The 26,025-nt window shown below is 40.5% G+C and overlaps 2 protein-coding genes across 8 annotated transcripts in view; one reads left to right on the top strand and one right to left on the bottom strand.

The window, feature by feature from the left end:
* The window catches only part of LONP2 (lon peptidase 2, peroxisomal), a 49,406-nt gene extending 44,714 nt beyond the window's left edge, over nucleotides 1–4,692 (top strand). Inside the window, exon 15 of one of the 2 annotated variants that reach the window (XM_075510665.1) lies at nucleotides 128–4,692. In XM_075510665.1, the coding sequence (XP_075366780.1) occupies nucleotides 128–349 (222 nt within the window). In that variant the 3' untranslated portion in view covers nucleotides 350–4,692. The remainder of the gene's footprint in view (nucleotides 1–127) is intronic. The other variant, XM_075510666.1, reaches the window with a different exon arrangement.
* Nucleotides 4,693–4,719: 27 nt separating this feature from the next.
* On the bottom strand, nucleotides 4,720–25,513 carry SIAH1 (siah E3 ubiquitin protein ligase 1). Of its 6 annotated transcripts, XM_075510667.1 has the most exons (3): nucleotides 9,770–10,185; nucleotides 8,975–9,034; nucleotides 4,720–6,546 (listed from the first exon to the last, which is right to left on the bottom strand). In XM_075510667.1, the coding sequence occupies exons 1-3, from the start codon at nucleotides 9,858–9,860 to the stop codon at nucleotides 5,696–5,698; spliced, it is 1,002 nt and encodes a 333-aa protein (XP_075366782.1). In that variant the 5' UTR covers nucleotides 9,861–10,185; the 3' UTR covers nucleotides 4,720–5,695. The 6 variants fall into 6 exon arrangements, with proteins under 6 accessions (XP_075366782.1, XP_075366784.1, XP_075366788.1 ...); XM_075510669.1 differs by lacking the exons at nucleotides 8,975–9,034; nucleotides 9,770–10,185 and adding an exon at nucleotides 25,268–25,513; XM_075510673.1 differs by lacking the exons at nucleotides 8,975–9,034; nucleotides 9,770–10,185 and adding an exon at nucleotides 24,522–24,711.
* Between the last annotated feature and the right edge of the window lie 512 nt (nucleotides 25,514–26,025).

The raw sequence follows: 26,025 nt of genomic DNA, 5'->3' as shown, positions 1-26,025 counted from the left end.
TTTCCTAAATGATTGGGAGGGAGAAACTTTCATTAAAATTTAACTCCTGATGTGATTTGTTACAATAATTACTTTATTAGATTAGTGCTGTGCATTTTTATATATATATATTTCTTCTCCTTATTAGGTTGGGGGAATTAAAGACAAAGTCTTGGCAGCACACCGAGCTGGACTGAAGAGAATTATAATTCCTCAAAGAAATGAAAAAGATCTTGAAGAAATTGCAGTGAATGTACGGCACGATTTGACTTTTGTTATGGCAAGCTGTCTCGATGAAGTTCTTAATGCAGCTTTTGATGGAGGATTTGCAGTTAAGCCCAGAGTTGAGCGTTTGAATAGTAAACTTTAAGCAGACAGGCTGCGATTACTCCTGTATCAAATTTAACAGAGATCGGTAACTATCAGCTATATATATATCAAGTATAACTATGAGCCAAACCTGATTGTTTAAATGTGGGTGGAAATGCAATCAAAATAAAAATATTACTTCAGCAGTTAACAACCTGAAACCCAATTTTACGGGCATTTTACTATCATCAGCAATCAATCATGAAAAAAAATACTTATTTCCTGATAGATTCAAGCATGAGAAAGCTGAAGCTGTTGAGAAGGAATTCCTTAGCTTATCTGGCATACATGTATATAAATGTCAGCAGCCAATTACATCTTTAGAGAGGCCACACCCACAACCAGGGAATAATATGCAATTGTGTGAGCTATATTCAGAGAACACAAATTGCAGCAAGCACAGCACAGCAAGAGAGTCTAATAGAGGGGGCTGTTACCAAAAAGCAAACTGATTTAGCGCAAGAGTTTAGTTATTTAGGCAATAACATTCAATATGCTAAGGAGCAGTAGCATCACAGGAAAAATAAGGCTTTTGAAATCTAAAAAAAATGCTTAAGGGATTTGAACAGAAGCAATATGGTCTAAATGAAGTTAGTAAGCCAGCCCTTTCAGCACTCAGTTCTAGTTTGTAGCAAGGTCAATGCAGACATCATTTTCCAAACCTAAATACAGGAGGCAACTCCAGAAGAACTGAGATGTACTAATTCTCGTGTAGGAAGGGAGGTGACGCACTGAAGTTCATGTATGTGCAGCTGTACTTGCACAGCGCCAGAAGGAGGCGGAGCGTACTTGAAGACTTTATGAAAAAGCCTGGTAACATTTTGGAGGGACAAAGCACATGCCCTTCATTCTTACCTGATACAAATCAACTTCATTCTGGGATGCCAGAATGCCAGACATTTGGAGTTTAGCCTATAAAAATTAAATCCACTTAAACAATGCCAAGAAAATACTGGATCATTAAATTGCATTAGGTGCTGCCTACTGTGAATGATTTAAGGTTTAAGAAAGTCTGTCAGTATCCCATCTCCGTTGATAGCTTTGTCTCTTGTCTTCCCTTGAGTGTTAGTGAAGACAGAAATGTAAACTTCCGTAATGTAAGAGCCTTGAGTTTTTCATTGTTTTATACTAGGGTCAACCACAAGAGAAAACCCAGTATGGTACATTCTCTTCTTGCTCATTAATTCTGAAACAAACTCAAGTGTGCGTATGAAATGCAAATTGTATCAGTGACAAAAGCCTATTATAGAAGCAGCCTATAAATCAAAAGGAATAGTTTGTTTTGCTTTCATTTCCATAGATAAGAGAACTGATTGACCTGGAAGATAATAGCACTGATAGTAATAAAGTCAGAGTGTATTTCTGTACCTGACTTACAAAAGATTTTACAACTTTCACAGAAGACTTCATCTAATAAAATGATAAAAATAAAAACCCCTTTTGTTTCACTATTTTAAGAATTCTACTCTTAGTCATTCACTAGCCAAGTTCCAAGGGTAAGAAGCAACAAACACAGAGTGTCAGAATACTTTCTGCCTTACCAAAAGTGCAAAGAAACTAGACAATCAGTAAAACACCAGAAAGGTCTGATAACTAATGTGCTGCTTTGCCTTTAATCAAAACCAGCAGGGGGAAAAAAAAATCTTTACCAAACTTAATGCAGATCAAGTAACAATCCTGCACTACTTTGCACTAGTGAGAAAACAGACGTGCATGGAATTCCAGTGCCATCTGTTTATACATGTGGAAAAAAAATGCATTTTTTTGAAAGACAGTAAGTACTGTAGGAAAAAAGTTTCCACAGCCATTTCACTATGGAAGAACAGGGAGTTGCTCCCAAGAAAAGTTAAGCAATGACTTTTTATCTGCCACACCACTCCAATTCTGTAAGTCTTGTCCACATGGACTTTAACTGAAGGCTGAGGGTTTTAATGCCACTCTGAAGATATTAATAAGCATTTACTTACAGCTTTTTGTGTTCTTGCTTGCAGAGCTGACTTGGTTGTGCTACTTTGTTGAGATTTTAAAAATAAAATTTACTTCAGCATTACCCATCATATCAGATACTACAGACACACTTTAGTGCCTTTTCTTTTGCCTTCGCTGAACACTGTCAAGAGGAATAACAATCTGTGCAGCAGCAAGCCAGAACAGTAAAGAACTTTTAAAGTAATTTCAATACACTAGGGATTATTCTGCCTTGCAACTGACAGTTAAATGGACCTGATATTAAACGTGTCCCTCAGAATATACCATAACATAACTAAGCGTATCAGAGGTCAAGAGAAAGCAGTGGTAGCTCCTTTCCTCTGTCCACACTATAAATTGCTGCAGATAACAACTCTCCCACTAGTGCAATTCATGCTTTAATCACAGTAGCTTTGAAAAGATACTGGATAACAGTATAGGCAGCAATACAAAACAGTTCACCTGCTTTAATTTTAAAGCACTACTGCAAACAAGAGCTAGCAAGAAACATCAAACGAGAACCCAAATGTTAACATCCACATTTGTCAAACATTTTCCTTTTAAGGCTTTTTTTTAAAGGGCAATGAAAAACGCTGGAGGTAGTGCTAGTGGACAAACGCAAGATCTACTGCATCTCATCTACTGAAGACAAATTTGAATACTCTTTCCAATACAGTAAAATAGTACTTTCTAAAATAAATAGCTAAGGTTAAGACAATGCCAGGCTTTAATACTCCATTTATTTTAGATAAGGTAGTAAACTGTACAGCTTTCTAGTATTTTATTTTCATATATAACAGAGTGTAGTTGACTTACCAGATCCTCAAACTCTTTAGAGGAGATCCACTGAATTAGGCTTCCAATACTTTTGAGGATCTGGGCCTAAGTATAATTTGTTTAATCATTCCATCTGATGATGGACATCAAATGTTTTAGATTCTTTTTTTTTTTTAAACACCAAATGGAGTAATACTAGTTTACATTACAGTAAGTCAGCATACATTAGTTATGCTATAGCATTTGTCATCTGTAAAACATAAAAAAAACTGTCTGACCATACCAGTTAGCTTCTAAAGCTCATTACAAATGCAATTTTTGAAGTCCCCTTCAAAAGTATAGTCTTGATCTTCAGCCCATTCTAGCCTAAATAAAATCACTGCAGATCAGCGCAACAAGCTTTTAAGATTCACAGTTCTTTTGGGGACAGAAGTCGAACCATTCCAAGTACAAGCAGCAGCAGAGAACAGTCTCATGCAACTTGTGTGCTTACGCAGCCCTGTTACTCACTAATCGCAAGTGTCAGACTGCTGAGGGTTCTGACAGGTTCTTAGCTGGATTCTCTTAACAAAACTGGAGAGCTGCAGATCAGATAACCTTGGCGGGCAAACTTCAGTCCAAGCCAGCCACTCACAAGTGAGATGGCGAGTCAGTGTATTCCTCTCAAAGTATCGGAAGTATTTAGCCAAGTTTCTGTCAAAGACCAGAAGACAAACCTGAGGTAAATGTAGACAGGCTTAGTTAGGTGAGAATAATTACTGAATTTAGAAGACTGCAAACAATTAGTTGTGTATTCATAAGGCAAAAAATGCTAGATTGCAGGATTTTTTGAAGCATTTATCTACTGTCACAAGGTACCAGTACATCTTTTAAATGAAGTCTGTGCACAGTTCAAACAGCCTAAATATCAAATTTTCCGAAGTGAAACTTTTACTACATGAAGCCAACTATTTCTCTAGTATTTTATTAATCCAAGCTGATGGATTTTATGTTCCTTACCTGTAGAACTACTTACCTTACCATGCATCAAAATAAGAAGAACAAGAGTTGTCTTAATAGATCAACTTCTGATAAGAAAGTTAAGACAGTGCACAGTAAATAAACTGTATTTTAATGTGTTACAAAAGTTGTTAATAGCCAGGCTACCTCTCCAAACAGATGCCCACTACCACTAGGTTTGACAAAGACTTCTTTCAAATAGCTTGACATGAAACAGCTTTTCACCTTACTCTTTTTTCTGTTTCTATGTTTTGTAACACAAATACCACATACATTCATGGTTAAATTTTTCACATATAGGCAGCCTGCATAAAGCCCAATATCCTTCAAAAGCCTTTATGGCTGGTAAATTGCACCTGTAAGAGATTATGTGCATCGTAAGGTGTATCATGTCACTAAAATGATATACAGAAAGCAGTCCAAGACAGTTACTTTAGTAACAACCAAAAGACGTGAAGACAAGAAACTGAGCAAGAGCATCAATGTGTCAAACTTTGAGCTAAAGCAAAAAGCAAAAGTTTTTTTTTTTTAATTTGCCAGGTATTCTTTTAATGACAAATATAAAAAGACTGAAAACATCTCATTCTGACTGCCTTTTTTTTTTAAAACAAATGGTTTGTTTTTATAAATTACAAATACTGTGTAAGACAATACCTTCTTTGTACTGCAAAACCAACAAATACAAGGATGCAATCAAGTTTCTAAGCATCTCTAAATTTGAAACGTGATTTTTTTTTTTTTTAATTCGGAAAATTCTTCGTAATTGTTCATTTTTGTTAGAAGGTAACTCAAAGTACAACAACATCTAGACCTGTTTTTAAAGGAGCTTTCTTTCCTGATACATCTTTGAACATAATTACTCCTTTCGAGTTCAGTACATTCACAAAATAGCTCAATTAAGAACAGTATCACCAATGAATTGACTACTGGAAAGAGACAAAATTTACCAAACATACAGAAATATAAGTTTTACCATAGCCATTATGCATATCAAAAGATGACACCTGTAATCAATTTTAAAAAGATACAAAAAAGAGGAAAACCTGAATTACAGAAAAGAAAGTCATATTTATTTAATGAAAAACTAGAAGTTAATAAAAATTAGCAAATACACAAAAAATATACACAAACAGCAGCAATACTATGTAGTGACTTACAAAGGGGGGGGGGTGTGGAGGGGAGGAGGGGAAGCAGCGGCCAGAGACCAGACCGCTCAACATGGCTTGTCAGTCAAAGGGGGAGGAAAAAAACACAAACAAAAACACGAAACAGTATCCTTTTCAACAGTACAATCAATCTACAAACAAGTCTTTAAAATTATTTTACAACATTTCCTGTAGAATCAATTCTTAATACAAAAGATGCCCATTTTGGGTGTATATATATTTTCAGTGGTTTACTGTTGACTTATTTTAAATATATTAGTGTTACTACATGCAACTGCTTCCTGTAATTTAACAGCCTTTCCTTTTATTTACCTTCATATACGTCTACCCTCCATCTACCAAATAATTTGTCTGACAGTCAAAGATGGTTACCCTAGCTTCTGCTAAATTAAATGCAACGGTTTTAAACACTGGCCTGAAGAGGTTTGATTGCCATTTCAACACATGGATATAGTTACATTGATGCCTAAATTGCCATTTTCTGCAAAGAGCTGTGCAATGCTGGTGTCAAAGACTAGACAGTCACTATTCATAATGGCTGTTGCAATTCCCTCATGAATGGATCGAGGAGTTGCTTCCCAAGTCAATCGCCGCCTATGACCATTTAACTCAAGTCGGTAAGCAAAGTTTTCTGCTTGCTTGCGTGTTCCTATCAGCTGTACAATTGCAAAGAACTGCTGGTGACCATCATATTTTTCCTGTTTCTCCAAGACTAACATGAAATGAAAGCCAAAACAAGACTGCATCATAACCCAGTCAACAGCACCAGGAAGATTAATGTCTGTAGCAAGGAACACTATATCTTCTCCCTGAAGTGTTGTAATTGACTTATGTTGATGCATCAGATGTGGCATTACAGCATCCAGAGAACCTTGCCATTTACATGACGCACCGGGACATGGACAGGAATAAGGCCTAAACTCACACAGCTCCTCATGGTCTGCTTTTTCGGTGTGTGGCAAAGTTATCTCACATCCGGAAGAGGCATATTTACATGGGAATAGTACAGAATTGGCAACTTTCTCCATAGCCAGGTTACGAATGGAGCCCAGCGGGCCTCGGCAAGTTGGACAGCACGTAAGTTTGGGGCGACAGTTGCTACAAACAAGATGGCCACTCTGACACTGAAGAATTGGTGGCAGCACATAGTCAAAACACACAGGACACTCAAAGAGACTAGCCAAGTCATTATTGGAAGCTGTAGTGCCAGTCAGTGCAGGCACCCTCTGTGATGGCGTACACTTTGAAGTACCTGTAGGTAGTGCTGTAGCAGTCTGACGGCTCATTTCTGTAACAGAAGAGAGAAAAAAGAATGAGTATCTAAAGACATTTTCCTCTGCATACCGTATTTCTTGATTTACAAAGAAGCTTCAAAAGAAAATGGATACAAACGAAAGCAAAAAAACCGTGTAATGCAAACTCTGTATACGTGAGGTGTAGAGTATCAATTGTGACGTATACAATACAGACACTTGTATGACATGCGAATTTAACAAGTGAAGAAGTTCTGCTAATTATTCTGAAGTGGAATTTACCTATTAGAAGCTGCAAGGGAGATGAGTAAAGATATGCTAAAAATGCAACCCAAATCCTCAAAGAAGTTTGTTGGTGGTGGGTTTGTTTGTTTTTTTTTTTTAATATTGCATTTACGAAATACTCCACCCAGGTCACTTGCGTGTAGCAACTAGGAGCACTATGGAACAATGCTAAGGCTGAATTTTAAGTTGCTGTGTATTTAGTGAGATGAGAAACTAGCCATTTCTAATGAAAAAATGAACTTCTGGATATGACCTTCTCAGTAATAACGTTTACTGTGTAATTTTTAAAAAAAATTGAAAAACCGTAGCAAGGAAAAACATAGCTAAGAAGGTTACTACAATGCTTTTTTCCCAGGATAGGATAGTGACTCTTCATTTTCATTACTCTAAGGCCCATAGCTTGTAGAGTGCATCCATTGCTTCAGCTTCCCAAACTAAACCATTTGCGTAGATGCCAGAAAAGAAAAACAAAGCAATTATTTTACTGAATTTCCCAAATATTTCCCAAGAAATTCAAAAGATTAAATTTGAGAATTCATTGTAGCATGTAAGTACTCAAACACTGCCAGTAGCTTGAAAAGGCACTGTTGATGAAGTTTTACATTCAGCGGAGTTTATACTGAAGTTCTATTCTTTCAAATGTCCCCAGACAAAAGCTAACAGCTGTCTGCCAAACAGCTCACTCAAGCATTCAACAGATGGGGTGAAAGTACCATATTTCTTAACATGTTACGGGTGCTACACTTTGTCCTGCACCCCCTAAACTCTCCTCCTTCTTGTGCAAAAGGAATTACTGGTACTACCAGAAAAAATAAACACTCCATTTTGAAAAAAGAAACCTTATCTTCATAGGTTAAGGTGAGTTAAATAAAATGCTATGCAAAATCGCCTTCTGTTACACAGTAAAATTCTCAACCACCTTAAGTGCTTCTCTGCCAGTACAACAGCTCTGTATCTGTCATGCATGTATAAAACTCCCAAAATAAACCTCATCTTTAATCTCCTTGCTATTTGACATGGGAATATTAGGCAATAGGCAAGCTTCCCATATTTAGCATCATTTCACCCACAAACTTACTCATACTTGGACTAGATACCTCAAAGCAGCATACTGTGCATGCTTTTGCAAAACATGCACTGTTCAGAGCACAAAACAAAGGAACTAAGAGACTCCAACATGCAAAATAACTTATCCCTTAACATTCAAAAAGCAATCAGATGGGCAATTTCAAATTCTACAGAAGCACCTCTCCCCAGTCCAGAGCTAGAAAAGCACAAGTGTCTAAGATTCGGTATTCAGTCACTGATTTTATGAGTCTCACATGCCCAATAACAGCATCATCTCACGCCTCCAAAGTATCTTCCTTCATCTCAGGCTTGTTGGACTAGAAATACCCAGTTTCCATCTTTGGAAAAAAAACCATACAGTAGTTTTCAATTCTGGGCCTTACACTGTAGAGCTATGACAGCAATGCTTGTATCTTTCAGCCTTATTTTCCTCCTGTAAGGCATTCCAGCTTAGATGAAAAGTTTAAGGTATCTGTGACAAATCAAATATGTGTTCTGGGGAAGTGATGCCACACCAGCTTATTGCGAGGAGATTCAAATGAGAAGGCCTCTGCGACAACTGAGCACTGCTGCTATTTTTCGCCAACACCCGTAGGTGGGAGGCTCGTGATGGCACACTGCAGTTCTATGCTCTAGAACAAATTATACACAGAGAATAATTGTACATGGGAGAACAAATTCTGATCACGCTCTTCACTTGGGAAGAGCTTAGAAATCACATGCACATTCATATGTAAAATTCTAAAAGTGTTTCCCTTCACATATTGTAAACACACACATTTCAGAAAAGTTTGTGTGTGCTTCATCTTACCTGAACCTATACGTCCTGATCCAGGGATCCCCAGTAACCCACGGGTAACGCTGGTGAAAACCACTGCGTTAGACCAGTTCCCTAGGCAGTCTGACAAGCTGGGTGAGCTCTGGTTTCTTTAATTACACCTCTCAGAGCCCATTCAACAGTTAAATTAAGCAACCTACAAACTCTGCAAAAGACCTCATGCACCAATGCACTTCCCACTTAAGCTTTCTAAGCTACGGAAGTACCAGAGAAAAGAACCGTACAGCCCTGTTTTATCACCGTTTCTGTACCTGACCAGCCTTCACACACACCTTCCACAACCGAGGACCATCCAAATGAGCAGGCAATGAAAATGAGCAGGAATCTGTGAACTAGACCATTGAGATTAGCACACAAGGAATAAACTGGCTAAAGCTATAAACTGTAATTTACCAAGCCTAAACCTGCCCAAAGCCTGAATTTTCATCACTCTCATTAACACAAAGATGTTAAGACATCATGATGGAAAAGTCAGAGAAGTTCATTTTTTATAGCTCTCTTAAAAACTACAAGTTAATCACAAGTAAAAGTGTTAACAGTGTAATACATTTAACCCACCAAACTATCAAAACCATACAATTACAAACCAAGTAAAAGCAACTACAGAACTGGAAATAAAAGTTTAAAGACATTTTTAGTTACAAAAACTTTACTACAGGTAAAAGCCCCTACATACAATATTTGTTATTACGTTACCTTTGTTCACACACACTGGGAATAAGTCTCTAAGCAACAGTGACAAACTAAGGCACACTAGGTGTCATCTTCAAAAGCATTAGTTCTTGCAGCACAAATTATTCAAAAGATCGTACACATTCGAAGAAGTGTAACCAACAGAAAGAGCAAAAAGGGAAAAATGTATTTTAAGATTTCCTCGTTCTAGATCAAGAAAAACTCTGTCCTTGATGACATCGGAACGCACCGACCTGTTGATGAAACTAGTCTGGACACCGTTCTGGGGAAGGGTGAAACAGACGCGCTACCGGGATCTCCCGAGGGAGACGATTTCACAGCTCCTACAAAACCAGCTTAAAATACTGCACATAACGCAATTCAAAAGCCACTACCTTTCCCCTTGCTGGTTTTACTTCCCGTCAAGCACGCACACAAGACTCCCTTCCACGAGTACAGCAAGCTGGAGGCCGATCTCCCCGTCATAGGGAGTGAAGCAGCTCATGGCGTTTCCGCGCAGAAGAGACGGGCTCGCGGCAGCGGCCCCTCCTGGGCGCGGGCAGCCCGGAGGGCGCGGGGCGGCTGGGGGGCGCAGGCCGGGCGCTGGCCCCGGCGAACGCCCCCGCGATCCCCGGCGGGACCCCGCGCCGCTCCGCGCGTTGTCGTTACCGCTTCGGGCCCGACCCCCCCCATTTACGGCCGCGCACGCTCCGCATCCACCGGCTACACCCACGCTCCGGCCCGGCGCCCCAAAATGGTTCCCCAAACTTGCCCCGCCGCGCCGGGCCGGGCCGGGCCGGGCCGGCTCCTCCCCGCCGGCGCTGCCCGCGCCCGGCTGCTGGCCAGCGGCTGAGGCGGCCCGGCCCTGCGCCAGGCGGCCGCGCCATTGGCTGCCCCGCGCTGGGCCCCGCTCCCGGCCAGCGCGAGCCCCGCCCCGCCGCTGCCCGGGGGCCGCGGGGGCGCGCAGGGGAGGGCGCGGCGGCCCCGCTCGGGCGCGGCGCCGGCGGCCCCAGGCAGCTACCCGAGGGGAGGGCCCGCAGAGCGGGACCCCGCCCCGGCCGCGCCGCCGCCGGGGGCTCAGCCGGCCGCGGAGCCGGGGGAACGGATCCCTTCCGACCGGCAGCGCCTCCCCCCCAGAACAGCCACCCGAAGAGCGCGTTCCGGCCTTCAAACACCGCATCGCCTCCATTTCCCGCACGCTCACACGGAGCTGGCGTCCCCGTACCCACGGCTCCCTTTACGTGTCACCTCCAAGGCATGTGGGACAACAACGGTACGTGCTGGACACGTGCCACAACTAGTTCTTTTTCAGAGACTTATAGATTGAGGGACCTGATCACCTTCCCCAACTAATTGTTTTGAAAAGCTATAGATTCCATTCAAAACTCTTCCAATACGTGCACTTCACTTCCTGACCCTGCTCTTTCAAGGGTACTGCTCAAATTAGCATTTTCCACTGTGGATCTATAAAGTACCCATTCAACAGGAATTTTCTCCATTCGTATAAGGATTGTTCAATTAAGCAAAAACATAACAATCTCAAGGAAAAGACAAGGCCAACAGATTCGGAACAATGTGGCATGTCTGAATATCCACATGGACTATTAAAAAAATTAGAACAGTTTAAGGATAAAGGAGTTGGAAACCAACTCAACATGCTTGCATGATGCACATGCTGGGCTCAGAAAAGCTTAGGCGTTACAGAATACAGATGTAATGATGATAAGATCACGGAAGTACAAGTTTCAGTGGAAGCAACAGAAGAACACACTGCAATAAATTCTTTTGGTCACATAAAAGGTAAGGCTACAGTATCTGAGTAAAGGAAATTATCTTTAAAAATGCTTTCCTACTATTTGAAATTCAGGTCCTGTTCAAGGAAGACTGTGGAAACTTGTGTCAGCACTAGAACACATGCAAATAACACCCAATTACTATTAACAAAAACTAACAACTTGATACAAGGTATGCTTCAGCTTCACCCCCAAATGTGCAACATACAACATCCCCACCAGCTAAGAGTCAATAAAGTTTCCAAGCAAAGCAGAAAAGCTGAAGAAAACCAGCAGAGGAATGGCTTTTGAGAAACTAAGAGCATGTTCTGAAGTGTCTGAAACATGCCCTAGGCTTTCTCTCCAGCAGCAAGGTGGCTGTCCCCAAAACAAAACCACAAGCCCTTCGCCAGGTTAGCTAATGCTGTATGCTCTTTGCTATGCTGCAATATAATGTGCAATGCCTGAAGAGAGGAAGCCTTTGAAACCCCGGATGGGTAAAAAAAATTACAGTGAGAATGGGAAGATGCAATCAATTCACTGTTTCAAAAGCTCAGCTAAGGTGCAGACATAAGGAAAGCAGTTTCAAGAGAAGTTCAAAAAGATGATGTACCTCACATGCCACGGAATTAGTAACAGTGTATAGGAATAGATTGATACCCTTTCAGCTTCTCATCTTTCAAAGGTGTTAGCTTCAGACACCATTCCAGAAATCACATCTCCTGCATTTCACTGAAATTCAGGGCACCTTTTACAAATTCAAGTTAACACCATCTACTTCTCCAAAATCTTCACTCATATCAAATAGATTAGACTTGGGTTTAACATTTTAATTTGCTTTTGAGAGGGTAACTGAATATTAGTTTTGGAAAAAAACCCACAAAACTTCTGTATAGTCATCTTAATAGCTGGAAGGGGAAAAAAATCTCATATAATGCTGAAGAGTGATGCAAGGACAGAAAAAAATGCCTTATCACAAATGTCTATATGTGATGCAATAAAATCTTTTTTCAATCACATTTCAGAACTAATTGAATTCCAAGATTTCCATTCAAAATGCATTTTTAATGCATTACATCCATCAACAAAGTAATACAAAATCTTTCAACTTTTTCAACTGTACAATCATATTTGAAAATGAGACTTTTTAAAAAACAATACCCTGTTACAGAGCACTGGAAACAAGAACATTTCATGACAGTGTTCGAAGCTGTGAAAAACACTGACAGGTTACTTTTTTCAAGATGCAGTATAAGCCAAAGAATGTCAAAACCCAAGCAGCTAAATGAACTGTTGAAAATACTCATTAAACAGGTATAAATAAGAACTTAGAAGAAGATACAGAAAGATTAGCCAGTATCATCAGATACTCGTACAATTCAATATTGATAACTTCTGTAAAATATTATAAACAATAAATATTTTATTAAATAATATAAACAATAAATTGACAAGATTAAAGAGTCATCAATATTTCTTTGGCAGCAGAGGTAAGGTTTCGTGAATGCAACAGAAAAAAAGAAGTGTGTGTATATTTAGAAACAAGAAGGGGTGGGGTGGTTGTGTGTGTGTGTACACGTATACAAGTATACACAAAGTACATAATCTCATGCCCAAGAAACTTCAAGTGTTACCGATACAAAGTCCCAAGTGAGTATTATCTTGAGAATGAAGGTAATTAAAAAGCACACTTTGTTCCAATTAAAAAGGGGTGCCAGTGTATTTTAAGTAGGGAACTTCCTTGCAATTTTTAAAGTAGCATTAGGTTAATTTTATATTAAAAATTCTTAGGATACCACATTTTTGTACCATAGCTGCTCAATTATGAAAAGTCTTAAACTGCTGAGGACAACATGTACAGCACTACAGAAAAGCCAGCTTTTCAAGTACATGTACTTACTATTTCTGAAAATAATTTTCCAAGGAATCTAACTTTCCTCTAATCTAACTTTTCCCCTCTTGCACTCATAATCATCAATGTACAGCAAAACAGAAGGGAAAAAGGTTTTAGCAGGCTCTAGTAAAAATATTATATACTGCCCTCACCACCACCAAAACCACACTTAAGCAATCAAACACATACAATGTTAAGTATATTATGCACAAGCGTCTCAGAGAATAGCTTGTCAGTATTTTATTTAAATTAATATTTTAAATTTCTATTTAAATTTTAAACGACATTTTAGGGGGCAAGGTTCTTCTATTTTGAAGTCTCACATCTATTCACGTCTCACAGCTCTTGGGAGATGTTAGACCATAAAGGCCTGGCATAGTTAATATCAAACACATGCCTGCTCCTGCAAATCTGACAACACTGGACGCAGAAAGGTACGTCCCTGCTTATACACAGCCTCTGTACATACTGGCCTGCTTCAAAACTTTTAGAAGATAGTTCATGACATAAATTATTAGTCAACTACATAACACAATTTAGTCTCTATGTACTCCGGTTTTGATTCATGAATTATGAATTTTTTCAACCCTTCCAGACACTGTTTTCTTTAGTGCCCTTAACTATATGCTGTTTGTTATTTCAGACACCTCAAAGCTTCTTTTCCTGCATAATAACCAAAAGCCAGAGCAATCCAATGTAACAAAATATTATAAAACAAGACAAAAAAACTTTGAAAAATTGAGGCGAGTCTCATGATGATTTCCTTTTCCAAAATGCTATCTGTCCAGTTCATCTCCTTTTCATACAATATTACAATTTCCACTACCTTGTAGTGACCCAGCTTGCCTGAAATTGCAGGTAGTTTTTTTCTTGCACCTCAAGACACTCCCTACCATCCCCTCTGTGCAATCATCAGGAAAGGAAATCCCAGTGGATTTATATAATCACGGAATCATTCATCCTCTTCATGGCTACCTCTGCAGTGAACCACCAGACCTTAACGCTCAATGTTTCTGATGCTATCATATATGTTCTCTTGTACACAATGTAATCACCAAGTCATTGCCAGTTGGCAATCCAGATCTTCTCCAAATCCAACGCATACTATGTGGCAGATGCAGATACAAACAGTGCTATGTAAACACAAGCAGTATTATTACACCCATCAAATTACAGTGACCTGTTTCTAAACCAATACAAAAACTTGAGCCTTGGCTAGCGCTGTTTGACTTCTGCTTCATCACTATCATTAACTATTTCTCCTGCCTATCTATGCCAGAACACTAAACATCAACCCAGGAGGTGGATTTTTCTAGCTATCAAACATATACTTTCCAATAAATTTATAATGTAAAATTAAGAAGGAACAGTGTCCTATAGAAGATATACAACCACACAAAAATCGTATCAGCAAGCAAGTACTACTATGACTATAGCATTCATTTTTAAAGGCAACAAAGAACTTCATCAATGTAAAAAAGCAAATAACCCATACTCTAGCCAACCAGAATTTTCCATATTCTAGAGAATCATGAGCCAAGTTAGCATAGAATATCAGAGACTGTACTGCTATGATACTCCAGTCTCGCAAAGAAAGATAAGCTGAGGAAGAAAGTTGAGGAAGAAATGACTAACTGATAAAACCCCAAATTTCATTCTAGAATGAAAACTAGAAATGTCTGATCAATAGCAAAACCCCAAGTTTGGACCACTCACCCTGCACTATATAATCAGAGAACATCCCAGCTTTCACATGTCTTCCAATTATACGTAGCATTAAATAAGAAAACAGGTTTCTTCATAAATTCAGACCATCAACAAATTATAAAGCAGAATAGGATGTTTATCTCCCCCATCTCTTGAGCTTGGAAGGAACGGAAGCAGGACAGAAAGCAAAAGCTAGAGAAATTACAAAGGAAATTCCTGAAAATTCAAGCTATACTAAAAACAATTTATCAAACGTCACCACTACAAAAAGAAAATGCAGCAATACATTAAATAAACTGGTATAAGCAACAAAAGGAAAAATTATCGATATTTGGTAATCTATTGTAATAAAAGAAAGTTAAGCTGCAAATTAGCTAGTGAATCAACCTTTTCCATTATATATAGTTAAACAAAAATACAGAGAAGAAGCAGCATTCTTTAAATACAAATCATAACCAAACACTTGCATTAAAAAGGTCATGGGCCACTTCCAAATTAGACTTTACCATATTTTTCCTTTTTAAAAACAAGCAAATAACTTCTCTCGCTGACACTACCAAATCCCACCCTACTACAGCAGCGTGAAGATGGTGGTACAGAAATACTGCTCAAAGCTGTATACTCCACACTCTTGCACTGTACCTGAAGCGGTGCTCTGTGACCAATGCCTTCTCTTTTCTCCCTTCACTAGCTCTGCATCCTCAATGCCAGTATCAGTAGTCAGTCAATGGCCAAAGCCTTCCTTGACATAGGACACCTGAACCTCTAGCATGCCCCACACAGAACCTATAGCATGATCAACTATGGTATGAACTCAGAACAGCAGCTGTCTCACACTAGCCTTCTCAGATACCAAACTGGACGTGCCTTTCTGCAGCCTGCCATAGTTTGAGCACAGTAAAGCTAACTGAGATAAAGCATAAGTACAGGTTTCAAAATAAAGATGGCAGAAACCACAGAATCTAACAAAATAAAGAAAAATTTCATATGAAAATACAGACAACTCTGTGCAAACAATAAATAACAGGGAAAAGTTTTTATTTTTTAGTAATATTTAATTTCCTTTCATTGTGCACAGAGCACACTGAACTGAGCTTCATCAGGATCACCTTCCAACAATAATTCAGCCCAGTAATTTCTATGAACACAGGTAGACAGTTACCTCTTAAAAAGTCCCAGACATAGCATGTTGCAATAAAAAGTAAGGCAGGCATACAGGAGGATCAGCTACAAAGTGAATTAGTAACAGTACCAGAAAAAAAAGCAAGTTATTCTTCATACTGTAACATATACTACCATTCAGAAGTATCTAAAGCAGGAAGCACTTAATTCTGTTCTACAAGATATCATAGATGGGCTCTGTATACAATTACACTCTATTAGTAAAAAAAAAGGAAAAAAAACCCAACCCTCTGTAAATGTTAACAGCAAGTCCTACCGAGTGTGACAATTTGGGGGCTGTGTTTCTTTCTTCAGTCTGATTTTGCAAAAACTATATTCTTCACTGCATACTGTAATTGCCATGCAATATTGCATCACCATTCCTGTGCCTGTGGCAGACACAGGGAAGAGGGTGTGGCATGGAAGTGCCTACCTTAATTCAATAAGGCTAAACTAAAAGAAGTACCTGTACTTTGATGCATCTTCACATACAAAGTCTTTCTGCAAAAACTGTTCCAATTCAAATTCAAGACCTGTTTTATGCTCAATATTTTTCCTGCATAACTAAATAGTACTAGGGAGCAGACCATCAAAATAACCAGACCCAATCAAGGAGGACCTGGCCTATAAAAGAGACTGATCATGACACAGAAAGCCGCTCTGTAGGAGGAGTCAGGACAGGATTATGTACATTGACTATTTTTATAAAGATCTCTCCATCTCGTGCATTGCTTAGGTTCATACATATTTCCATCTTAAATAATAATTTATTCTTGTGATCCTTAATTTGTTCTGTTTTCCTGTATGCAGTCCTGATGACAGTGGAGCCCCGCAAAGAATGGCAATCTGACCTGTGGAGGGCAAACACATAGGGGAGGGCTTGGAGAACTGCGATACTGATTCCAGAGTATAGATCTTGGTGCCCCAAGGTATGTCAAACATGAAATCTACACATAAGTACATCCAGCATCACAGAGCAGAGTAGTGACACTGGAAGCCTAAATTTTAACTCATCAGAAATTACTAATTTTTCAGAACTTCTAGTACTAACCTACACAGGATCTCTAGTCATTTTGAGGGAGAGTTTTTACAAGTTGTTGTTTTGTTTTTTTTTTAAATCTAGATATTTAATCTCCAGAAGCAAGAACAGTTAGAAGAATGTCAGATAATGTATTTTATCACACACACACAAAGAGAATAAAACACACAACATTTTAAATGTAAAGGATCAAGTCCATATTTTTAAAATGGACATTTCTACATTTTGGAAGTAAGGTTTTCCTACTGTGGATACCTAATTCAAAAGGAAAGCTATGGAAATGTAAGATGTGACACAGGCTTTTGTATTTTGTTGATACGCTGTCGATAGAAAATAAAGAGCACGGAAATTATTTACATTGTAACAAATATAAGACCTTAGTAAAAGAAGTGCAAAAACACAGTGGCATTTTCACATTTCTGACAGTTCCAAACTTTTCAGTACTTCATTTCTTTAAACTCCCATCTTCTACATGTCTTGCATTTCTAGCATCCATTATTTGAAGTACATGTGCCTCCATTAAAACCAATAAAGCTTTCCCCGCTCATCAGTTCTGAATCAACTGTTTCTGTAGTATTGTTGCACAAGGATTCAACTACCACCATTACAAATCTTTTTTTCAATCATTATTACAACATCACTCAAATTTTCAAACTTGGCTACTGACAAGTCTACCATGGTCACACTCCTGCACAGAGTAACAGCTCTACTGCTTTTCATGAACACATCTGTTCTAGAATGTGGCTTTATCTCACAAATAAGAGCACTTTTCCAGCAAGTATTATCAACTGGAGGCATAGCAAACAGAAATGGGTTGAACTGCTGACTCCACAGACCACCATGTTACATGAAAAGATTGAGCATTCCTTGAAACCTTAAAAAAAAAAACAAAAAAAAAAAGAAAAGAAAAGAAAAGATTAGTGGTACTACAGTAGTCTGTGGCAAGGGAGACCTGGGTTTAGTTCCTCCTCTGTCACGAGTTTCTGAGTCACCACAGGCAAGTACTTCCCTGCCTTTTACAGGTTTTAAAATACCATAAGTAGCTGCGAGTCGCAGACATTAATGCGAAAAGGAATGAAGTAACTTGATAAGGATATTAAATTAACTCTGTAGACCCTATTCAAATTTACTTCAGGTTAGTAATAACTAAATATCATTATACACTAAAGACCACTATGTTAAATTATTTAACATCTCACTTTTTACAGGCAGCAATAGTCAAACTTCAATCACTGTTCACTTTCCAACTCCTGCTCACCTACAGATAACTGCCCTCTTCATTACAATATTTTGTACATCAAAGAGACAAATTAGGGAGCCATTGGCAACACCCTTCTCACTAATTCTATTGTATCTAATCTGAAGGCCTCCTTCTGAGACATCAACTCCATACTGTTGTTTTACAGAAAGCAAATAAAGTAACCTTTCTTTCTTTAGAGGGATCCTTGTATTACCCGAAAAATTCCCTCAGCTTTCTTTGTGAAGATCCAACTACCCAGCTTTTGAAGAATTTGAATTCAAATTCAGCAGAAAAAAAGAGCTCTCAGGCAAGAGAACTATATGTTCTTTTATTGCCAGTAAATTCTTATCAGGTATATCTCAAATGCTAAGTAAAATGCCTCACTCTTTCACTTACTTGTTTTGCTTGAGAAATGTTTCATGGCATACAAAATTAAAATTCAACCATAACCACTCTGAAGTCAGGCCTGAGTCTGCATCAGAAAATAAAACACGTGATATTATAAATGGTTTGGAAATGGCAGGAGTGGATGTATCTTTCTACATGCTCTCTTTATCAGCACTTTCTAAATTCAACACCTATCACTACATCCTTCTCCACAAAATATTGTCCTCTCTTCTGTTATGTAGTTAAATCAAAACTTGAGTCTATGTTGCAGTGCTGAATCTCAAACGTCAAGTCTTAACAATGGCTCACTATCTAGAGCGTAACTGTAAATTTCAGTACTTTTTAGCCTTTTTCTTTTACAGGAGTGTTACAAAAATATATTAGGTTGGAAGATCAAGCATTCAAAAATTACAAAATAAAAAATGTAAAGTTTCACAGGCAACCCTAAGTCTACTTCCTCAAATGCATATTAAGGAACAGCCTTCATGAAATAATCTTTTTTCCCCCCACTCAACTCCTTTAGTAGATGAGCACCTGTACATCCATGGAAGAATTATGATTGTACAAGGAACAACAACTTTTCCTCAAATGGAACACCTGATTTTAAAATAAAGCTGGTTTAATATGCATAAAAGAACTGTTAAAATTACTGCTTTACTGGTGCTGTTTTAGAAGAATGTCTGCTTCAGCTTCTATTATGGAATGCATATTTTTTCTTTGTAAAATTTCCTTTCTAATGATTATACTTGACCTAGCACAAAGCCAGACTAAAATTTTATAGTACATCATCAACATTTGCCAGCCACATTATGCCCTAGTCACACCTGTGCAACCAGTCTTCAAATTACATCCTTAACATACTTGCGTAATCACAGATATCGGCCGTGTAGAGACGAACCCTACACAAATTAACTCTCAACTGCATTAACACCTTCATGCACAAAAAGGGTAAAAAAATTCCTGTGAATGAAAGTCATTTTGTGACTCTAATGATTTTAATATATATATGTTACACTTATACACATGCATATATATTTCAAAATAAACAGTTATTCAGAAATCAAAATATTAGTTGAGCAGAGCATTTTCACAGCTTTTACAAGACAACTGCACATGCACATAAGAAGAAGGAAAGGAACATGACTTAAGGCTCACAAATAGGCAAAAGGGAACAAGTTTACATGAATTTAAAAACTAGCTTTAGTTAAACATGAGAAGTTTATCTTGCACACCTTAAAGTGGGGTTATATATGTGTCAACGGACAAATGCATATTGAAGCATGTTTCAAACACAATTTCCAAAACAACATTAGGTAATTTAAGAAGATTAAAATATCTGATCATAAGACTGTAGCAGATTGAGTCCTATCTCTGGTCAAAAAAATGACAGGAGGTAGTCAGGTTTCAAAAAAAAAAAAAAATCAGAGAGTCCATTTTCACAGATCTGAGGACAGGATTAAGGTCTTGGTTCTAAGCTGATACATGGAGTTATAGTCATTATCTTTCAAAGAGAGAGTAGCAACATTACATGTTTTAAAGGTTCTGAAATATTTTAATAGCACTTTTAAGAAGTGCTCAGTTACAGTATTTCTTAAGAGCTTTCAGATACCATTACAAACAACTGAAGAAAATGGTTCATCTGTAGCACAAAGAACAATCCACCACACACAGGCTCCACGACTCCAGGCACACACACAGAGTATGTCAGAGTGCAATTCCACCATTTCTACAACAAACAAAAGCAAGCTGCCACCACAATGAATGGTCCCGGCTGCCTGCCTTTTACCCATTAGTTTTCTTTCTCTTTAAGGTAACATAGTCAACAAGATCAGTCTTGCACAACTACATGAGTGCTTACACTGGCACACCAGGCACACACCAAAAACAAGTTGCCAATGGAGGGCGAGACCATTCTTTCTTAGCTGTAAGCCTGCACTTACACTGATCCCAAGCGCACCCACAATGTCAGAGGATGACATCTCTTGCAGCAGCACTGGCTCTTACGTTACCATGCAGCAAGCTACTCTGGGAAGTTAACCAGATAACACTTACCCATTCCTCACAGGCGATTAGTTTTCAACTAAACCTGGGACTAAAACCGGCCCATTTCACATTCACATTGGTGACAGCAACACTGCAAGTTATCACTGGCAGCCTGAACAGAAACTGTCTTTAGCTACTGCACAACTGTACCCTGGATGTGCTACAGCTTGTGCAGTGCTACATCTCCTATCATTTCTTCTTTCCGAACACTGATGTGTTAACAGCAACTAACCGCATATTTCAGTAATAACGCTGACTTTTAGAAAAATCATAGGAAAACCTAACTTTTAAAACCCACTTCAAACTAGTATCTACATCACATTTCAGCATAAAGCAATGTGTACTAAGATTTACAAAACAGAACTTAGAAACCTCATATTTCAGTTGTCATCCCCTTGCAAAATATAGAAAACATAGAACCTTCCCTCATGAAAGATCAGTAATACAGAGTAAAAAGAAACAACAAAGATAAGCCTTTTAATACACCTACATGTCTAAGCTAGACACCAGCTCTAGCAATTTTTATGTAAAGGAATTTATTTTCAAGCTTTCCTTCCTTTAATTTAACACTAAATTGTTTTAAAATATTCCTACTCCAGTTAAAACCCTTTCAAACTTTTGACAATCTGCATATTAGCAAAATTTATCATACCATTTTCCTTCATACATAGTTTTCCTTTGACATATTTCATCTGAACACGTATTTGAAAATAACTCTTAAAACATGTGGCATTCTAAATGCTCCTCCTTGACAGCATTCAAAAAAACAAACACAAACACTGAAAAGCCACTGTGGTCTTTCATCAAAGCCGAAATGAATTTTTGCTCCGTTTAGTACTATATGCAAGAACTGTAGAAAAGAGCTTTAAAATATTAACTTAAAGACTTCATGCCACACAAACCAAAGTTCAAAGAACTGCTGTTTCACTTTAAAGCAACTGATGACTAATTCTTTAAGCAGCAGAAGTTATCACTACACGCTCCTTGTTTTTCTTCGTGTCTCAGCAAGGTCATCAATTGTTAGAATAAAAGATACAAACCTGTTTCTAGATAAGGCAAACAAAAAAGGAAATGGTCAACAACTGTCTGTAGATGAATATGCTGCTCTTTTTACATCAATTTCCCTGTAGGAATATATCCGCAGTAATTTTTTAAAATGCATTTCCAGATGCAAAAGGACAAATACAGTCTTCACCATCCAAATAATATTTTACTTCCCCACTGAAAACATAGCCAACCTCAGCTTCCGTATTCAGCTGCTACAAAGAGAAACAAGTCAAAATCAGAAATGCACCATTTGGTTAACTAATTATCTACCACTTTATCTGATTAAAGTACGTGGAATTAGTAACCAAATCTCTCATTATTCCTGTGACAACACAAAGAATCACCATTTTCTAGATTAACTCAAACAAGCATATATTTAAAATAGTTGTCCTGAGCATTACAGAAACATAGTTCTGGACCAGACAGAAACATAGTTCTGGACCAGAACTTGAAAATTTGGCCTCACTAGAAAGTGTGGCATAAAACTTAAGAGTATTAATGGGGCATTAATACTAGGGTTTGTCTTCTTTCTTTACCCAGTATAGTTAACAGCTAAACACACTATAGCACGGTATAAAGCAACCCCTAGTCAATGACTTGGGAAGATTTCTGTTACATTCAATTAAGTGCTAATAGGAAAAACTCAGGTAAACCTGCAGTAACATCTCACGGTAACGCCACTGTATTTACGCATCTCTCTCCATTTCTAGTCCACAATGTGATACTGTACACAGAAGACATACACCAAAATTGCATTTTTATTACTACACTGTACATTTAAGACATGAACAGTATGTACACTTTGAAAAAGAGTAAATTGATTACAACAAGTTTTCTTATTAATGAAACAAAATATTTTATTAAGATAACAATATCTCTACCTGTCATGTATTTCTGTTAGAGTCAAAATGGATATCGCTTACTATTCTTTTTTTAATCACAACTAGTTTTCACTTTTCATAATGCTGATTTTCCTTCAAAAACCAAAGCAACAAAAAAAGAAAAAAATCCAGTAAAAATTATCTCCTGCATCTATGATGTTCATGATGTTTAAGACTGTAAACTTCAGAGAAGAGATCCTAAGCTCTAGGCCCTAAATGATGGTTGATATGAACTACAGCTTGCCAGTGTCCTTACTTCACTGCACCTGTTCTCTGCAGCAGGTAGCACTTAACAGCACCAACCAGGGATTCAGGTAACTACAGTCAGCAGCTGGAAACACAATTTTCACTTTGTCTTTCTGCAGACTGGGTACATGCATCACAACTGCAGAACTGAGTTCCTTATATGTGTCCAGAATTTCAGTTACCATTGATTTACCTTGACTATTCTGGTTCAGCTTAGCTCCTGAAAACGAGACAACCATTAAAGCAAAACACACTGATAATCTATTTAGCAAAACTCAGTACAACTTTTAAAGCTGACAGTTACGAGACTACAAACACTATTACAAGCAGAAAAATAAACCAAAGCTATTCTAACTTAAAATCAAGAACATCATGTTTCTCATGGGAGTTGCATGTAGTCTTCCAGAACGTTTCATGTGAAGACCAGAGTTCATAAAACTGTCCTACTTGATTTCTTTGAGTTTTCAGACCAAAAAGAGTTGCTTCTTGCATGAACGTGCTCATGCTCCCCCCTCTTCTGCATTAGAGGCAGGTGTCTTTGACATCTGAGCAGTATCTCTTTCTCAATTCACGCTAAGCAGACAGCAGCAACTATACTCAAACCTAAGTATGGAAAGCACTTGTGTTATTTAAAATATTTACTTTCTTTAGTTCATACCTACTTGGCTGGAGCCACTGAATTTCTGAGCTAACTCCTTTAGTACAGTCTAATTAGACTATAGCATTAAAACCTTACCAACAGGAATGATAGATTAATGGACAAGATACTTTGTCATGACATGCACTTTCAGGACCAAAATACTCATCAATTCATCAGTTTCAGAATGCTTGGGTCACAACCAATTCCTAAAACTATACTACCGATGGGCAACTCTTATCCTTGTGCTTTCCTGTATAATTTTTCACTGCTGTGAAAAGTGCTAAAGCTATTTAACTTCAATGGAAACTAATGTTCTTAACACAACTATCATTTCTAGCACTGAATTTTTACATCAATATTACAGTGTAGAACAAATTATAAAAGTAGAACTCATTGATTTATTCTTTAGGTATACTCCCCAAAGTTATTTTCTGCAACAGACAACTAGTTCAGAGATCCAATTTTTATCCCAAAAGCCTCTGTATTAGTCTACCTGTATTCCAATACCTCAAATCTTCCTGAAGACCAGCTTGAATAACTCAAGGTTGAGAAGAGACCCTTCCATTTTTCCTCCCCATCTGGAATGCACCGTGCTAGCCTCAGAGTTTAGAAGGGAGATAAACAGACAACTGAAACTATGTTCCACGCGTGGAATATCCCATGTCCTTCATGACCTAGTCCAGTTAGCTATGAGCTCCTAACATCCACTTGTCCGCCACGTTAAACAAATTAAGTCACTTTATCTATTTATTTAGCATATGATTAAACTGCTTATTACAGAGGAAAGGTAATATTTACCTAGACTGGTTGAAACAGAGACTGAAGAGAGAATATTGGAGAAATATTGCGTGTTTACAGTTACAAATGAAAAGTGAGCTTATAATAAAAGCGCCACCAGTTCACCACAGAGAAGAAACTTGGTTCTTCTCCTGAAGAAATATTTAGGATGCTTTGCCTTTCACCACAAACGCTATTGCTTCCTGTCCTTTTAAAACCGTGGAGAAGGGGAAAGAACGAAGGTCTCCAGCCTTTTAATTTCGCAGGGGAACCCGTGGGATGAGCAAAAATCTCCCCCGCTCTTTGCTCTCACCAGATTAGAGAAAAGGGAGACAGCAGCCTTCCCAGGAAATGGCAGAGGGGCACCCAGCGCCCCATTTACTCCGGCAACCTGTTTCCCGCGGCGGCTGTGCCCGCCAGGACGCACGCAGAGAGGGGCGCCGCTGGGGACCCGGCGCGGCAGGCCGCCCCCGCACCCCCCGCCGCCGCGGCCCCGCTGACCTTCGCCGCGCCGGCAGCCGGCGCCGGGCCCCGCTCCGCTCCCGCGAGCACAAAGCGCACCGCGCGGCGAGGCCGAGCCCACCGAGGGGCAGCCCCGCGGCCGAGGCGGCGCAGGCCCGCGCGCAGCGGGCCCTCCGCAGCAGCCGTGCCGGGCCGGGCCGGGCCGCCCCCTCAGCCTGGCGCACAATAGCCCGGCAGAAGGGCTCGGAGCCGCCCGCTGCCGCCTCCCTCCTCCGCTCAGGACCCGCAGGCCCGGCCGGCGAGGAGAAGGGCCCGCCGCGGCTCGCTCCCTCGGGCCAGGAGGCTGCCTCAGCCCCCGTGGCGGGCGGCGGCGCGGGGCCCGGCCGCCAGCAGGAAACCGGACGCCCGGACTGCGCTTAGGCCGCGGCGGGGCCTTGTCCCGACTCTCCTCTGCGGCCGCCGCACCGGCCTCGCGGCCGCGCCGGGGCCTTCCGCGGGCGGCCGCCCAGCGCAGAGGCCGGGCGGGGAGAGGGCCCTGCTGGGCGAGCCGCTCTCGCCCCTCCGAGGCCGCTCGGCCTCCCTCCGCGGCGCGCTCACCTGTGGGCGCTGGGCTGGGCGGGACCCCGCTGAGGCGGCCTGGCTCCCCCGATCGTGCGGGCTGCGGGGCGACTGGCTGCGCCGCTCTCGCCGAGACGCTCGGTGCCCGGCCCGACCGCCCGAACCGACCGCGCGCTCCCTCCCTCTCGCTGCCGGCCGAGGAGACACCGCCACGGGGGCGCGCCAGCTGCGGCGGAGCTCTCCTGCCTCCCAGGCGCGCTCCCGAGGCGGGCGGGCGGGCGGGCGGCAGCGCGCGGCCGACAGCGCGCACGCGCACCCGGCAGCGGCGCGCGGGCCGGGCTGCCCCGCTCGCGGCGCTGGGGAACAAAGGCCGCTGTGCTCTGCTCTGCTCCGCGGGGAACCCGCGCGGCTGCCGCCCGCCTTCAGGCCCCTCCGCGCTTTCGCCCGTTTCCCGGGAGAGGCCGCCTCTTACCTGTGCCGCCGCCGCGCCCCGCCAGGGTCACCCGGCTCCCCCGCCGCCCCGAGAGCGAGCGAGGCCGGGGCGGCGCCGCGTCCCGGGGCAGGGAAGAGGCCCCAGCCCCGGCCCTCACCCTCCTGCGCCCGGTGGGTCGTGGCGGCGGCCCCTTCCAGGTCAGCGGGAGCACTCCTGAGCCGAAAGCGAGTTTTTTGGCACACCGGCATTTGCGGGGTCAAGGCCTCAAGGGCCCGACTGGGGTCTGTCACATTAATTCTATTTAAAAAAATGAAAGAGCCCTCGAAAGTGGCCTTTCTTCCAGAGGCCAGTAACGTCCAGCACA

The sequence above is a fragment of the Mycteria americana genome, chromosome 8 (assembly GCF_035582795.1).
Source record: "Mycteria americana isolate JAX WOST 10 ecotype Jacksonville Zoo and Gardens chromosome 8, USCA_MyAme_1.0, whole genome shotgun sequence".
Classification (NCBI taxonomy): domain Eukaryota; kingdom Metazoa; phylum Chordata; class Aves; order Ciconiiformes; family Ciconiidae; genus Mycteria; species Mycteria americana.
This window is presented reverse-complemented; position numbering and strand designations above follow the sequence as displayed.

Excerpts from the sequence above, each read along its gene's own strand:
- SIAH1 (XM_075510667.1), bottom strand. The coding sequence starts at position 9,860 with ATGACGGGGAGATCGGCCTCCAGCTTGCTGTACTCGTGGAAGGGAGTC. Across the intron at positions 9,035-9,769 it reads TAAAACCAGCAAGGGGAAAG|TTCACAGATTCCTGCTCATT; the intron begins GTAGTGGCTTTT and ends TCAATGGTCTAG. Across the intron at positions 6,547-8,974 it reads ATGGTCCTCGGTTGTGGAAG|AAATGAGCCGTCAGACTGCT; the intron begins GTGTGTGTGAAG and ends CTTCTGTTACAG.